The 15,973-nt window shown below is 40.9% G+C and overlaps 2 protein-coding genes across 3 annotated transcripts; both read left to right on the forward strand.

Annotated features, from left to right (window-relative positions):
- On the forward strand, positions 1 to 8,492 carry LOC122765225 (ATP-dependent zinc metalloprotease YME1L1-like). 2 transcript variants are annotated; one of them, XM_044019376.1, is made up of 18 exons: positions 1 to 235; positions 1,540 to 1,659; positions 1,847 to 2,015; positions 2,150 to 2,251; positions 2,359 to 2,465; positions 2,575 to 2,725; positions 2,896 to 3,003; positions 3,444 to 3,617; positions 3,708 to 3,860; positions 3,942 to 4,074; positions 4,153 to 4,215; positions 4,442 to 4,554; positions 4,710 to 4,865; positions 5,725 to 5,876; positions 5,988 to 6,114; positions 6,589 to 6,662; positions 7,462 to 7,548; positions 7,639 to 8,492. In XM_044019376.1, the coding sequence occupies exons 1-18, from the start codon at positions 200 to 202 to the stop codon at positions 7,798 to 7,800; spliced, it is 2,187 nt and encodes a 728-aa protein (XP_043875311.1). In that variant the 5' UTR covers positions 1 to 199; the 3' UTR covers positions 7,801 to 8,492. The 2 variants fall into 2 exon arrangements, with proteins under 2 accessions (XP_043875311.1, XP_043875320.1); XM_044019385.1 differs by having other exon boundaries at positions 2,896 to 2,979.
- Positions 8,493 to 9,213: 721 nt separating this feature from the next.
- pks1 (polyketide synthase 1) lies at positions 9,214 to 15,879 on the forward strand. Its single transcript, XM_044019393.1, has 6 exons — positions 9,214 to 9,271; positions 9,368 to 9,521; positions 9,602 to 9,762; positions 9,845 to 10,048; positions 10,134 to 10,315; positions 10,384 to 15,879. The coding sequence occupies exons 1-6, from the start codon at positions 9,214 to 9,216 to the stop codon at positions 15,877 to 15,879; spliced, it is 6,255 nt and encodes a 2,084-aa protein (XP_043875328.1).
- The last annotated feature ends 94 nt before the right edge of the window (positions 15,880 to 15,973 follow it).

The following is a 15,973-nucleotide window of genomic DNA, read 5'->3' on the forward strand; positions in this document are numbered from 1 at the left end:
TTTTGTAGTCCATTTGACCTCCGCCGGAGAGTCCATTTGCGGTTGTTAGCTAAGCTGCCGAAAGTTGGATAAGGAAAGCAAAAGGGCACCGCACCGAGAAGGTTCCTGTCATTTCTGTTCCACCTATAGAGGATCTGTCCTCTTACGTCCACCCTCCGAATATAGATTTTTTTTGTATTTCCAACCAACAATCGGTAACATGTTTTCATTGTCGACGTCGTTTCAGCCACATCAGGTATAGTTACCGGATAATAGCTTTTTGCGACTTGGCTACTACTGATGATGTGTGACATTCTGGCAAACTTTCTAATTATTATGTTACCGTTGTTGATTCGTTATAACCATTAGAGTTTCTGACAGTCGTTGTTACAGTCCTGTGTGCTCTTGGGGTCAATAACAACTGTACTCGGCTAATGTTAGCATGTACAAGTCTAGGCTAACTTAACCAGCGTTACATCACTTTTTGTCTCGGGAAGATGTTTCAAAGCTTGGACCTCTTAATATTACAGAATAATTCTGCTATGAGTTAACTAATGATATTGTATGATTAAAGGGAAAAGAAGGGTAGTTATATAATTTTACAGAGCTGAGTTTACATAACTGTTATTTCTCACGTATACATGGGGTCATGCTGCTCTGTTAGCTAGAGTGTGGTATTGAGTTAGCCTGATAATCACTTGGCTAATCTGGAATATTAGCCTGAAATCCGTCATTGAATGTAGTAGTAGTAGTAATAATAATAATATTAAGATATAATTTCTCGAGCACTTTTCAAAATTCACAATGCACGTGTTTCCCAACATTGACAGTTAAACAGACATCAAAATATCAGCAGAACAAATTGAATTGTCAGCTTCAAACAAGGAAAAGGTCAAATCATTTTTACACACATTTTTCAAACCAAAGAAATGTTATGTGTAGAGTGCCAAGTTACTACAAAATACATTACCTCAATTGTGTGGTTGAGATGTTATTATAGTGCAGTGACAAAAATAAATCTAACAATTGACTTAATGAACAACCAATTGGTGTCAGTGCAAAACACTTTTACATGTCATTTGTGTAGCCACCTGCCTCATCTGGCTCATCTGCCTCATCTGGGAGGGCTTTCAGATAAAAGTACAATCACAGACTGGAGGGGACATTAAGGACATCATGTAACTGACACTGCTGACCTGATCTCCTCAAAGTTCATACAGGAGCATACAGTAGTACAAGATAGGAGATAAAAGTTGAACAGAGACCATAGAAAGCTTTAAAAGTGATCAAAAAAATCTTAATATCCATTCTAAGATGGACAGGGGTGTTTTTTAGTTTGGGTTAAAAGCCTGACAGCTGAGTTTTTAAGTCGATGTATTGCAGAAACCCAAGGTAGGATGAAATAAAAGCATTTAAAGTTATGTTTTTATCTTCCAAAAAAAGAATTAGAAATATTCAATGATGATTTAGAATTATAAGCTTGTGAGCTTTTTACTGATAGAAATAAAGTTTATATGAAAGACTGCTCTTCACCCTCCTCTGCTTTTTCGTGTTTGACAGATGGTAGTGCCCCTCAGCCAGCTCATCAATGCCCTCCACTCTCTGAAGAACTCGGCCACAGCCTCAGTTCAGGCCTTGCACAAAGACTTAACACCAGAGCACAGTTCATTCCACAAAGAGGTGAGTTGGACTCATAAATGTGTTACAAGTAATTTCATGAGGATTTGTTGTAGAATCATCGATAACTTCACTCCGCATTCAAGTGTTTTTCACACATGTGTCTAACAAGGATTTGCAAAGACATTAAATGCTTTGTGAGTTACTTTTTTTCCTTGACAATTGTCTTTTGTTTATCTTTTCTTCACAGCCCACTGTGAGTCTGAGGGATCTTGGCCTCTCAGAGATCAGGGCAAGCCAGCTGGATGAGCTGGTCAGCAGGTTACTACCTTTACCAGGACCAGAGGAAGCTCCAGCTGTTCCTTCATTATGGAGAACAAGTCACATTTCTACCACCAGCTTTTTTCACAACAAGCATGGTGGGCTTAAACACAGTTTGGCTTTTAGGTTTCCTAATAACATGCTAAAAGGGAAAAAGCATTAATACCAGACACATTTGTGTTTTAGGGCAGTTTCAGTTGATACATTTATTTTTTCACTTTTTGTCTTGAAGGATTTTCACACAGAAGGTTGGGAGTTTTTGGCTCACCAATATCCCACAGACAATACCACAGTCCTCTACAAGAAGTTTGCTTACACCTACAGTTCTTGCCTGGTAATTTTTCAACTTTGAATACTTGTATAATACTGCTGTGTTTAACTTATTTATGTGTGAATATAAGGAGCTTATTGTTTTTTTTCTCCATGTGTGTTTCTGTGTAGTTTGGGTCCAAAGTCGGGGTTTCAAGACACTTCGAAAATCCAGACGAAATGAGTCCAGTTACGATGGTCCAGTGGAGTCTGAGGCCTACACACCAAACTTCATGAAGGTCAGTGTGTTATTTCACAATTCAAACCGCCTGTGTAATGTAAATATTTGTCAGGTCCCACTAGTTTTCCATTGCGTGAAGCTAATCAATCAACCTGCGTTCCCCACAGGGGCTGCTCATGAGGGAAAAGGGGCCAGAGGTGCAATCGCTTGACCAAGTGGTGAAACAAAGGAACCTTCCAGAAAACCAGCAGGAGGCTTTTAAGACCGGTTTCACTGATGGGTTCATGAGGTCCCAGGCCTTAACACAGAGAACTCAAGGCATGTGTTTTACTCACTTAGCCACCAAACCTTCTGTTACCATAAGAACGAAAATAAATCTGATATTATCAAAGTATTTACTGATTTTCAGTGGAACAGTTAAAATAGATTGACTTTTGGTAAGAGCAGCAGGACTCATACCAAACATTTTCTGTGCTTCGTTTTCACAGATTCACTCAGGAGAACCAGATTGATCCTGTTGGTGCTCCTCCTTGTCGGTATTTATGGCCTGTCGAGAACCCCTTTTCTCTCGGGTAAAGGCTCCTTTTCTGACGCTGGTTTGTTTCAGTTTTGATTCTTTCATAATGCTTGCGAAACAAGACACAACTCTACATGCACACTGCAAACAGACCAGAGCTTATTAGTGTTTCCAAGTTTGTATAACTAAACTGGAATTCTCATCAGCTATGATTGTTGAATCTTGGCCCCAGGTTAATTGTACGTACTATCTCTTCTAAAGTGTGCATATAGGGTGTGAGTGATTATTCTACTGAATACCATAATCAAATATTTATGTTTTCATGCCTTTCTGTTGGAACTATTCCAGTAGTTGGGAGCGATAAATGTGGAAAGGGAGCTTACACACATCGTATTTACATGTGTGCCGCAGTAAGCATATTGTAACCAGCAGCTGTATAGTCCATTACTGTGAGATGTTGTGAAGATTTGTGTTTGGTCTGTTTGTACTGACTTGTGTTGTTTTTTTTGGATTTCGCAGTGAGGTTCCGGACCACGTCTGGTCTCGACTCGGCAGTTGACCCCGTCCAGATGAAGAATGTAACATTTGAGCACGTCAAAGGTGTGGAGGAGGCAAAGAATGAACTACAAGATGTTGTCGAGTTTCTCAGGAACCCACAGAAGTTTACTGTTCTCGGTGGAAAGCTGCCTAAAGGTAGGATAACTCAACTTCCTCTACTTTCTTTGACTTAATCAACCACACAAATCTGGCAAATAACCTTACTGATGTCCTCTATTCTCGCAGGAATCCTCCTTATTGGTCCACCTGGTACTGGAAAGACCCTGCTAGCACGAGCCGTGGCTGGTGAAGCTGACGTGCCCTTCTACTATGCTTCTGGATCGGAATTTGATGAGATGTTTGTGGGTGTTGGTGCTGGCCGCATCAGGAATCTTTTCAGTGAGTTTGCTGGATGTGAGAAAGTGTGAGAAATCCAGTCGCAGACGGCACCACTAAACCTGTCTTTGTTGTGTTTTGCAGAGGAGGCCAAAGCCAATGCTCCATGTGTCATCTTCATTGATGAGTTGGACAGTGTTGGAGGGAAGAGGATCGAGTCTCCTATGCATCCGTACTCCAGACAAACCATTAACCAGCTGCTGGCTGAGATGGATGGGTCCGTTTTATTGTATTCATACTGTGAATTAAAAAAAACAACTTTCTTTTTCCTGAACCTGTTTTTGATATTTTACAGGTTTAAACCAAATGAAGGAGTCATTGTTATTGGTGCTACAAACTTTGCTGAGGCTCTGGATAAGTATGTTTTCATCTCAAATTACAATATACTGTACAGATATATACTTTATGTTTTGATTAGGCCCTCAAAGTAACCCAGTGATATTCTCCAGTAGGTCAAATCGAGATTATGTTTAGATAATGTTTTTGCAAAACTGTCCCAGAATTTGAAATTTAGTTGCTGACACAGTGAAGTTGAGCATGGCTTTGGGTTTTTAATTAATTAAACGTTGGGGTCTATTTTTCAGCGCTCTGGTACGACCAGGGAGGTTTGACATGCAGGTGACTGTACCTCATCCAGATGTAAAAGGACGCACTGAAATTCTCAACTGGTATCTGTCCAAGATTAAAGTGGACTCTGGTAAGTCTCATTGTTACAGATTAAAATATCTTCTCATGTTTTTTGTGAGCAAACAACTGTCCACTGATGTGAAATTGGAAGAGGCAAGTGAAACCTCAGCCTGAGAGTTTGTCTAAATTAAGCTATTGTCTTTTGGCCACTTTTCTGTTATGTAGTTGTGGACGCAGAAATTATTGCCCGGGGCACAGTGGGATTCTCTGGTGCAGAGCTCGAGAACCTGGTCAACCAGGCTGCCCTGAAGGCAGCTGTGGATGGGAAAGAGATGGTCACAATGAAGGATCTGGAGTTTGCTAAAGACAAGATCCTCATGGGTGAATACACACAGTGTTTAGATCTGTTCTGTTGCACTAACCTCACGTCACATGAGACACACTTACTGAGATTCTTTCACAGTAAAATTAGAGGGTAGGCCAGGATCTTTAAACTCAGGAGAGCTCACAAAAAAACACCATTCTAGTTACCAGTGGTTGGTCTGCTCTGTGATTACAATGTCATGACTATGCCAGAATCAAATGATCCAAAAACCCTAAATAACATGTAAATTCATTATCAAGCACAGTCTGTAAAACAGTAAATGTGTTAAAAGTAGCAAAATTTTAGCTGTGTGACTGAGTATGACCCACAGCATTGTTTTTGATATGTCTGGTTATGACTAGTTGTAGATGCATTAGCACAAATGGGATGTTCACTGCTTTTTTTTTTTAAATAAAAGACTATATTGGACTGATCAATACTGGACATAAAACAGGGGTATTTAGCCTTTCCTAGTAAAAAAAAAAGGAGTATGGTTCCTACAAATATTCATGGCTATTAACATGTTTATTGCCAGAAGATGAATATGGGTCATCTTGTTCCACCGAAACTGACACAGGTATTTGCATTGCTGCTGTAAAGATTAAGAAGTAATTGGCGTGTTTACCCATTAATGCAAATCAGAGACTAAATCGATTAAAACCCTGAGTGCACTGCAGAGTCATATGACCCAGCAGTAAATGCAGATTAAACACATTCCCACTGGTCAAGAAAATCACTTAAACAAAAGTATAGAAAGATATACTTTAGTTTAGAAGACACAGTATTAGTAAAATGTAACATGATTAAAGGCTGATTTAAAAAAAAAAAAGTCTTCATCCACTTTTAATTCTTTTACTTTTTTCCATTTTATTCCAGGCCCCGAGAGAAGAAGCGTTGAAATTGACAAGAAGAACAAGACCATCACTGCCTACCATGAGTCCGGCCACGCCATCGTCGCCTATTACACCAAAGATGCGATGCCCATCAATAAGGCAACAATCATGCCCAGAGGACCAACTCTTGGCCATGTGAGCATCTTTCTGTTCATCATCGCCATCAACATCATCTTCTCCTGTGCATTTTTTTAGATCCAGAAACAAACCTCGTCTGTGTGTGTCCTCTGTGTTTCTGTGCTGCAGGTGTCCATGCTCCCAGAGAACGACCGCTGGAGTGAAACGCGAGCACAGCTGCTTGCTCAGATGGACGTCAGTATGGGTGGTCGAGTGGCAGAGGAGCTCATCTTTGGAGATGACTGCGTCACCACTGGTGCGTAATTAAGATGATTTTATGCATTTGTTATCAAAGATAAGATAGATTTGGGTTATAATAGTTTACTTTAAAAAAGGCTCCCCGTATAGAAAGTTTTGTTCTGCTGTAAGGCATCTCTCCTGTAGAGGGCAGCATTAATCCACTTGTATGGCGTGCTGGAATTTGTATGGCCAGGTATGTTGTATTGGAAGATTAAGGCAGACCTTATCACTGGTACAGTTTCATGTAGAAAACACCCAGATTTTTTTTTTCTCCACAACAATCTGATGACCCCCAGATATTACTCAGTGACTTCAACAGGGGTCACTACCATTGTATAAGAGGACAAACACATCATTATTAATTTTTACCCTAAATAATATTATATTTTACTGTTGTATAGCAGTGAACGACTTTCGTATGTGTATGATTATGTTTAAAATCCTATTGTTTCAAACATGATATTCATTTCACTCTACTTGTTTATTTAAGGAGCCTCCAGTGACTTTGATGGTGCGACCAAAATAGCAAAAATGATGGTGACCAGGTTTGGCATGAGCAACAAGGTAAATATTTAAATTTCTGTGGATTAATAATAACTCAAACTTGTGGTTCTTTCTACTTCATCCGTACACCATACTTATGCTACACCTGTACTACTACATTTCCTTTTAAAATCAGATTATGTTCTGCTCTGAATACGCCTGCTTTCCACACTACTTTGACATTTTAGAGACCCAAAAAAAAATGTCTTGTTTTTTTACACTCCACTTTTAGTCTAACTTGGCAAACACAGAGGTCTTTGAGTACGATCCATGTTTGCATCCTGATAGGAAGCAAATACTTTCTAAAACTAAGCAAACAGCTGCAAAGCCAAGAATCTGCTTCTTTCCATTGTTATAAAGTTGGTTGTGAATAGTTTGAGACTTGACCCCTCTCTGGCTAACCGTATAGTGTTTGCAGTTGGCCAAGTGTAAATATTAGCTGTTATTTAAACTATATACGTATATTATACCCTACATTTATATTTTAGTTTCTAGTGTAAATAAACACTGCAGAACCGATTTCCCCTCTGGTCTCCAACTAAACCACACCAGAAAAGCCTGTTCCACACTAAAAGTAGCAGGTTTAATGAGATACATATGAAACAGCCACAACATGAATAAGTCACATCGCTGGCAAAAAATAAGCATGTTCACCTGAGTTGTACCTGATGAAGTGTTTTATTGCAGAGTATGTTCAGTGAACAAATGCCAATCAAACACATAGAAACCAATTTTTAAAAAAACTGTTAAAAAATAAAGGCTCACTAATGACTGAGAGTGTGTATTGTTCGTTTAATGTGAGCTTGTAATTTCGTTGTAGCTTGGTGTCATGACATATCGTGACATAACAAAGCAGAGCCCCGAGACGCAAGCTGCCATCGAACAGGAAGTCCGAGTTTTACTGAAGGTGAGGGTGGACACTATAAGCCACAGATACCTTAATATTAATAATTGGTACCAACGTTTTCTCATGCACCGCTCTTCCTCTCAACTCCAGGACTCGTACGAACGTGCTAAAAACATCCTGAAGACGTACAATAAGGAGCACAAGACGCTGGCTGATGCCCTGCTCAGATACGAAACTCTGGACGCCAAAGAGATCCAGTTGGTGCTGGAGGGCAAATCACTGGACCACGAGATACCTCCGCAGCCACTGTAGACTTTTGAATCATGTACATATATATATATATAATATGAAGCTCTGCAATTTAGCACAGGCCTTTTTGAGGCCTTGTTTTTCATTTTTTTGTGTTCTTCTTAATACCCATGTGAAGATGACTGGAATGACTGTCTCGCCCATATTATTACTTCATTATGATGTGTTTAATTTCCAAGATGTTCAGTTTCATTTGGAATTTTGAAGCACCTTCACACTTCATTTGAATCAAACTAAATAAATACCCTTGACAAATATCAAAGGTTTCATTAAGGATGTTTTTGCCCTGAGCACTAGTATTTTATGGGTCTTACTCAACCAGTGTTCAAAGGTAGACATAGTTACTTGGGATGAAAAATGTTTTTGTTTAAACTTGTGGTCACCGTAGGACCTTAAAGTACCTCAGTTTGGATGTTCCATCTGATTGCAGGAAGGTACAGGTCATTTTTGAAAAAGATTTTGAACTCTTCATATTTCATTTTAAAGTTATGCATTTCGGTTTACCACATCTTCTGTATGTTGTTATTTATTTAAGTGCCCAAAGGTGTGTGTCCTCATTTCCTGAGAATTTGTGAACGAAGCTCATCTGTAACTGGTAAATAAGGGGATATATGTATGGCTTTGTGCTTCTGTTTGTTCCTTCGGACGGTGGATTTCTTGAAGATGAAATAAAGGTTTATCTTACTCATACCACACACACGTGTTAAACGGTTTCCTGTCCATATATCTCATCAACACTAGAACTGTGAAGACAGTCATTTGGACTTTGGACTTTTCTTTTGCAGTGAGCTTTGTATTTTTGATTTCACATAAAATTATATTTTTACAATGTGATCAGACATTGTCTTCTAAATTGGCAGTTGAGCAAATTTCATAGACTTTGCTGTGACAAGGCTGATTTTTTGTTTTGTACATTTCAATAAAGGGCTTGTTAAAAATCAGGTTATAGTTTTCTTAGTTATTGTACTCTAATGTCTCAGAGAGTGGTTTTATTTTTCTTACAACTTAATACCCATTAAAATTATTTGCAGCCTACAAACCAATTTCTAGGAATCCTACTATTTATAAATTTGAGAGGTAACTGTATATTTTTCCGCTATATGAGGTAAATTTCCCACTGACTTCACCAGGCAGATTCTCAGATTACACACATTTTTGTCAATCCCCAAAGAAGAACAAAGGCTTATTTATCACTGCCTCAAAGATCTTAACCTATATTTAAACCAGTAAGAGAAGACATTGTTGTGTCCTCTTGCCCTCTGATGCCTGACAAAGTATTTATAAAGAGGACAGCAGCTCCAGCTCTGACTGAAGAAAGCTACACGACTGAACAGACCATCATTATGGAGAGGCTGTAAAATTATCTTTGGTGTTAAAAATAAAGCAAGATAACACCACAAGCACATCACAGGAACTATGGAGGACCCAAAGGATGACATAGCGGTCATTGGGATTGGATGCAATTTCCCTGGAGGTATACGACTCAAATTATTACACTGTTGAATTGACTTTATGTTTTCAGGGTTGTCCTCAGACATGGCTGATTATTGTCACTGTGGTTGTATTGTAGGCGAGGGGTTGGAAAGTTTCTGGAGGGTTCTGTTGGAAGGAAAGAACTGTGTAGCAGACATTCCAGCAGAACGATTTGACACCAGTTTCTGGTACGATGCTGATGATGGCAAACCTGGGAAGACACAAACGACCAAAGCAGCGCTTATAGATGGGTGAGCATAAAAATGCCAGATTAAGTGTTAATTCTTCTCTTAAGAGATGATTGATAATTGATTTTCTTTCTTATTTCCAGGTTTAATGAGTTTGATCACAAGTTTTTTGGTATCACCGAAGCAGAGAGCGATTTCATGGACCCTCAGCAGAAACTCCTCCTTCAGTGCACATATAGAGCTTTAGAGGATGCAGGAGTGGCTATGGAAAGTGTCAGTGGAAGCAGAACTGGAGTTTACATAGGTGATCTATTGTACCATGATGCATTTGAAAGCACAATTTTGTGACAGTGTAATTGTAACCTACATTGATTATGGTGTTGCAGGTCTTATGAACAGGGATTATGAGATGATCCGAAATAACAATCCCACTACAATAACCCACTACAATGGCACAGGGACGGCAATGAGTGTGGCTGCCAATCGAATTTCCTTCGCCTTTAATCTCACTGGCCCTTCTTTGGCCATCGACAGTGCCTGTTCCTCTTCTTTGGTGGCCTTGCATTTAGCCTGCCAGGCTATAAAACACGGTATGTGGTTCTCTTTCATACAAATCCCATTAGTTATCAAATCTTGTTCAATTCTGTGCTTCATTTCATGGTATCTTTCAACTAGGGGACTGCGAGATGGCTTTGTGCGGAGGCGTCAGTTGTATCATAGAGCCTCGAGTGTTTGTTGCTCTGAGCAAGGCAAAGATGATCTCACCTGAGGGGACCAGCAAACCTTTTTCCAGAAGAGCAGATGGCTACGGTAGAGGAGAAGGCTGTGGGATTGTTCTCCTGAAGCCTCTGAAAAAGGTATGTGCCACAGTCTCTTTATTTTATTTTTTAACTCATGTCTAACCTGCATATTGCTGTGTACAAAGGCTTTAAATGACCACAACAAAATATGGGGCATCATCAGCAAAACAGCCGTCAACCAAGACGGACACTCGGTCACCCCGATCACCAAACCCTCCTTGACTCAACAAGAGGAACTGCTGCGAAGGATCTACGCTGAGTCTGATCTTGCAAATGTCCAGTACATAGAAGCACATGGGACTGGAACTCCAGTTGGAGATCCAACGGAAGCGAGAAGCATCTCAAACGTCATTGCTAAAGCCAAGCATCATGCTTCCAAGACGCTGCAGATTGGCTCAGTGAAAGGTAATATTGGACATACAGAATCTGCGGCGGGAGTAGCCGGACTCATTAAGGTTCTCCTAATGATGAAACATGAGACAATTGTCCCCTCTGTTTTCTACTCTGAAGACAGTGCAAGTATAGATGTTAAAGCTCTTGGCCTAAATATTCCATGTAAAGATGAAAGATGGGAGACAATTGAGTCACTACAGAGGGTAGCCGGCATCAACAGCTTTGGGTTTGGAGGCACAAATGCTCATGTGATTTTAAGAGAGTATAGAAAGACCAATGTTCTGACAGGGACCCTAAAAGTCAGTCCAAAACTCTTTGTAGCATCTGCAGCCACTGAGAAATCATTGATTCTATCCATGACTGACACACAACGAAAGCTCGGCAGCACTAAAACAGTGGACTTGCATGCACTGACATACACCTCAGCATGTGGAAGGAGTCATTCCAGACATAAATGTAGGAAGGCTTTCCTGACAAATTCCCTCTCAGATTTACAGCAACAGCTGACGTCTGCACTGAAATCAGAGGTCGAGTCAACAAAGTCAGACATCCAGGTCGTGTTTGTGTTTTGTGGGAATGGAGTTGCCTTCAAGGGTATGTGCCAGCAGTTAATGACAGAGGTTTCTCTTTTCAGAGAGAAGATTAGAGAGGTTGAAACTCTCTTCCACAGTTATAAATGCTCCAGCATTAGTCAGTGGCTTGCAGGTGACTTTGATAATGCTGACTTCCAGAAGCCAGATATTGTCCAGCCTATTCTTTTTGCAATCCAGGTTGGCATTGCCACTCTTTTAAATCACTGGGGTGTTAAACCTGACGCTGTGCTTGGACACTCAGTGGGTGAAGTTGCTGCTGCTCACTGTTCTGGACTCTTGTCTCTTGAAGATGCTGTCAAAGTGCTTTTCCACCGCAGTCGTCTTCAGAGCAATGTCACAGGTGGGAAAATGCTTGTGGTCAGTCATGTGGCTGTGGAAAAAGTAGAAGAAATCCTTGAAATCGTCTCTGGTAAAGTTTGTGTGGCAGCTTTCAACAGCCCTCAGTCCTGCACAGTGTCTGGAGATTCACATGCTATTGACGTCATTCATGAAAGGCTGAAGATTCTGTTTAAGGATAAAAACCCCTTCCTCCATGTCTTGGATGTTTCTGCGGCATACCATAGCCATATGATGGATCCTATATTAGGAGACATTGAGAAAAGCATACATCTTTTAGATGCCAGAAGCATGAAATGCAAACTTTTCTCAACAGTGACTGCAGAGAGGTTTTCAGATGGTGACTTCAGCACTGGTCAGTACTGGGCAAAGAACATTCGCGAACCAGTTTTATTTGAACAGGCGATGCACGCTGTCATGAAAGACAAGCAGTTTGGGAGAAATGTGGTCTTTGTGGAGATTGGACCTCGTAGGGCTCTACAAAGGAACATACATGAAACCCTAGGAAATGACACTGTAGTTCTTTCCTCAGTCCAGCCTCACAAAGACTATGACGCAGTCTTGAATAGCTTGGGAAGAGCATTTGAACTTGGCGTAAATGTGGACTGGCATCAAGTCTACAAGGGTTACGAGACATTACCCACCACCCTTCCAGTGTATCAGTTCGATCACTCAAAGAAACAACTACATTTTGAGGATGTGAGAAAAGGTAATGCATTACCTGCTTTTTCTCCCTCTGTGCTCCTAGCGCAAATAAAGCCCGATAACAAAGAGTACATGTGCAACTTCTCCCAGGAGAGTGTACCATATCTGTGGGAGCATAAACACAATGGTGTTTCCATAGTGCCAGGTGCGTTTTATGTTGAACTAGGTTATGCCTCAGTGATGGCCAGCTTAAAACCAAAGAAGCCCGTTTCTCTTCTCCAGCTCAGTGTTAGATTTGAGAGTCTGTTAACACTCACCTCAAGTTGTCATCAGCTCAAAGTAATCCTCGAGCATGCAGAGACTGAGGCATCTTTCAAGATACAGTCGGCCGTTGCAACACATGCCTCTGGCACATACAGGAGTGCAGGGAGTCAGCCACTGATAGAGGAACCCACCATATTTCTCAGCATAATCTATCAAAGGTGCAGATCTGTTATTAAGAAAAAAGAGATTTATTCAACTCTATCTCAAGCTGGATTTGAATACGGCTCTGTCTTTAAAAAGCTTGATGATGTGCATTTCGGGGACGAGTTCAGAGAGGCTGTGACAAGAATTCAAGTCCCCGAAGAACTTCTAAAACACCTTCATGACTACTTCATTCACCCTGTGTTATTGGACTACTTTCTCCAAATGACTGCAGTGGTGGCTACAAGACAGCTAATAGCCAAACAGGGATTCCCCTCAGCTATAGGCAGTGTCAACATTTCATCACCTTTACAGGAGAAAATGGTGATGTATTTACGAGCAACTCAAGAGACCCCAGAGTTCCTTGAAGTGTGTGGTTGCTTTTCTACCACAGAGGGTCAAGTGCTAGTCGAACTTAAGAGGGTGAAGATCTTGTTTTTGGGCAATCGCTCAAATGCTCCTCAGTCACTCTTCTTTCACAATGAAAGGATTACAATCCATGAAAAGACAGACTTTCACAGTTGCAAAATAAAAGCAATGGTTTTTGAAGACAAACTCTGCATTTCTAAAAGACTTATGCCATACTTAGACCCACAGTCTGTCATTGTGGAAAGCAGAGACAATAGGACTTCTGACCAACTTCGAGAGCTAGTTTGTCATTCTCTTGACTCTAATGTGGATTTGGAAACTGTTCTTTTCATTTGGGGTGTAGAAACCCTCAATCATTTGACAGCTGACCAGACACTGGACTCCTTGGTTACTTGCTGTGAGCAATATCGCCAGATTGTGTTAGGCTTGAAACAGAAAAGACCATCTTGCACTGTACATATCATAACCTATAGATCAACAGAAATGACTGTGGACCATGTCAATCCAGGATTTGTGCTGTCTGGTATGACAAGGGCTTGTGCGGCAGAGATGGCAAGTTTCTCTTTTCAGCTGATTGACCTCGCTTCTGTAACCAGTGAAAACATTCAAATGTTGGTCCATGTAATTAACACCTGCAACCAACAAGAAGTCCTGATTAGCAATGGGCAGGCATCAGCAACTAGAATATCACAGACTCCAATGCTAGAGAAGGCTTTGTGTGAGGAAAATATACAGTCAGTGTATCTGAGCAACTTTGTTCTGCAGACAACGGATTCATACAGGATGTCTTGCTTGTCTGCCATCCCTGAAAACAAAAATGTAGATCCTATCCCAGAGACATCAGTTGAGATTCAGCTCACCAATGCGTGTGTGCACTCATCTGATTACTTCCCTGTCACCACTTCACATTTGGATTTCGGTAAGACAATGTACTGGAACCAGCACACGTCTCAGAAGCATAAGCTTCTGGTTTTAGATTTTGGCGGCATTGTTACAGCTGTTGGGAAACATGTTCATAGCTTAAATGTGGGCGATCATATCGCCTCTTGTTATCCAGTTGTGGCGATGGATAAGATCAGAATTCCTGAAGCTGTGTGCTGTACTACGAACCGGCTCGCATTTCTGAAAGACACTCCGTGTGTGTCTTACTTCATACTGGCATGGCATATCCTGCAGAGGATGCTCACCAATGTAAAACAACAGCACAGGAAGCTGACCATTGTCTCCTCTAACCCAGCTTCTACTCTGGTGAAAGTTTTGGCTTTAACAGCAAACCGGTCAGGCTGGAATGTTTCCTCAAAGTCACATTCCAGAGGCACACCTCTGTGTTTTGATCAGAGTCACGTATTTGTTTATCTGCCTCCATTTGATCACACTTGGCAGGATGTAAAAGACAGCAGTTGCCTTGAGAAACACATCGTTTTTGTATGTAGCAGTCACATGTCATCTTCCCACTCAGCAAACATGTTTGCTACAAAGAGTGAACATGTGCATGTGCATAACGTTGATGTGGCTTATGTTTTCCAGAGAGCCAACCTGCAAGAACAGAGCAGGAAAGTCTTTAACTGGCTAATATCATTAGGCTTTGATTCAGCTTCTCTACCTTTGAAAAATCAGACATTTCAGTTGTCAAGAACAGAAGAACCACATACTGATTCAGATTCAGAGTCCTATTTCACTACAATAACAGTGCAGCAGGTGGTTTTAGATGGTGGAGAATCTCATTGTGCAGTGTCAGATATTCCTGTGCTCACCGGGCCAGAGAGACTTTTTAAACAAAGCGGTGTTTACATAGTAACTGGAGGCCTTTCAGGGTTGGGGCTTGAAACTGTGAAATTCATTGCCCATAATGGTGGAGGTTCTATTGCAACACTGTCCAGAAGTCTTCTGACGGATGAGACACGGTTTGAGATGGAACTTCTAGAGAAAAGATACGGGGTTGCAATCATACATGTTCAGTGTGACGTCTCTGTGTCGATGCAGACAATAGGGGCAATCTCAATGATTGAACAAAGGTTCTACCCTTGCGCAATCAGAGGTGTGTTTCATAGTGCTGCAGTATTACATGATGCACTTATTGAAAACCTTGATGGGTCTCTCTTCCAGAAGGTGCTGCAGCCTAAAGTGAGTGGGGCTTTAAATCTCCACTATGCAACACTTCACAACAAACTTGACTACTTTGTGTGCTACTCATCCATCTCTTCTTTCATTGGCAATGCGTCACAGTGTAACTACGCAGCAGCCAATTCTTTTCTGGACATGTTCTGTCACTATCGGAGAAACCTTGGACTTTCTGCACAGTCCATCAACTGGGGTCCTTTAAACCTGGGTCTCCTCCTGAACAGAGACCACTTTCAAAAGTTCTTAGAAGCAAAAGGGATGATGATAATGAACGTTTGTGAAGTTCACGAAGCACTCGAAAAGTGTCTTTTGATAAACAGGCCTCAACAAGTCGCCTGCAAGTTCAACTTCAAAAATCTTAACACACATGTTCTTTCACAAAATGCGTTTCTCAGAGAACGGCTGTCTGCTCTGGTGGAAAAGGAGCTCCGAGATGATGTAAGTGATGAACCCAAAGTTCAACCTTTGCAGTCTGTGCATGAATGTGTGAGGAAAATGGTCAGTGACTTAAGCAATATTAGCATCCATGAGTTAGATAATGACTCTGCTCTGTGTGCACTGGGCATTGACTCCATGTTAGCCATGACTCTTCAGAACAAGATTTTCCAGGAAACAGGAGTCAATGTGCCTTTGGTTAGAATACTGGACCCAAACAGTACAACAGCCACTTTGGCTACTGTTGTAATGAATAATGGATAGTTTAATAAAATATGCGCTGTCTACAGACACCATGAGAGATAAATATATTTGCGTTGTGAATATGTTTGAAAAATGTTTTTTACCTCCTGATTTC

The sequence above is a fragment of the Solea senegalensis genome, linkage group LG1 (genome assembly GCF_019176455.1).
Source record: "Solea senegalensis isolate Sse05_10M linkage group LG1, IFAPA_SoseM_1, whole genome shotgun sequence".
Lineage (NCBI taxonomy): Eukaryota > Metazoa > Chordata > Actinopteri > Pleuronectiformes > Soleidae > Solea > Solea senegalensis.